The sequence below is a fragment of the Paracoccidioides brasiliensis genome, assembly GCF_000150735.1.
Source record: "Paracoccidioides brasiliensis Pb18 unplaced genomic scaffold supercont2.2, whole genome shotgun sequence".
NCBI classification, from domain to species: domain Eukaryota; kingdom Fungi; phylum Ascomycota; class Eurotiomycetes; order Onygenales; family Ajellomycetaceae; genus Paracoccidioides; species Paracoccidioides brasiliensis.
This window is the reverse complement of record NW_011371359.1, coordinates 3,367,163-3,367,973: the sequence shown is the minus strand read 5'-3', so window position 1 is coordinate 3,367,973 and position 811 is coordinate 3,367,163. Positions and strand designations below refer to the sequence as shown.

Here is an 811-nt window from a genome sequence, read left to right as displayed (position 1 = left end):
AGAGGGTTTTTTTCTCAAACTCTCCTGGAGAACCCCCTCGTTTTTGGGTGGGAACCGGGGACCGAGATAAGCCTAAATGCCCCTTCCCCCTCTTTGCCCCAGCGGCCCTTGGTTTCCGGGTTTCCGAGGGAACTCCTCTTTTTTTTTCCAGGGGAACACCACCAGGGGAATTGGCTGCCAACCCATTTTTTAAAACGGTTCTTCCCCTTCCCCCCCCCCCCCCCCCCCCCCGGTCAAACACACACACACACACACACAACCCCCTCCCCGCCTCTCCCCCTTTTCCCTCCGTCCCCTCCCTCTCCTCCTCCCTCCCCCTTCTCTGCTCCAGAGTTCACACTTCTCTTTCTTTCATTTATGTGTTTTTTTCTTCTTCCCTTTTCTCCAGCGCCAGACCAGTCGTATGCTATAATACTAAGTGAATTAATTAATTGTAAGAATATCTGTGACTTGCTGTATTGCCACAACGGCATTGTCGACGCTCTCTTAACTACCTAAACGCCCTCTTGTGCTGTCGAGGCTAGGTTGAGGAGAGATGGCTATCACCCTGGAGGGCGAGGAGGTTCATTCGGAATATGATGGCCAGCAGCAGCGTGATGCTCTAGACAAAGTCGAAGATGAAGAGAAGGTCCATCTTGAAAATTCAAATTCACTTCCTCCATATGAGAAAAATACCGAGTCCAAACATGTTGATCCCTTCGGAAACGAGGATTCGGCTGATGTGAAATATAAAACCTTGACTTGGTGGTATGTGTTTCGATCTCTCTTACTTCTTTCTTTGCGCCCCGTCGTATGTTTGAACATTTACCCA

At 49.7% G+C, this 811-nt stretch overlaps 1 protein-coding gene across 1 annotated transcript in view; it reads left to right on the top strand.

The window, feature by feature from the left end:
- Positions 1-535: 535 nt before the first annotated feature.
- The window catches only part of PADG_11401 (uncharacterized protein), a gene marked incomplete at both ends in the record, with an annotated part of 321 nt that continues 45 nt past the window's right edge, over positions 536-811 (top strand). Inside the window, one exon of the mRNA XM_010759648.1 lies at positions 536-747. Coding sequence (XP_010757950.1) covers positions 536-747 — 212 coding nt within the window. The remainder of the gene's footprint in view (positions 748-811) is intronic.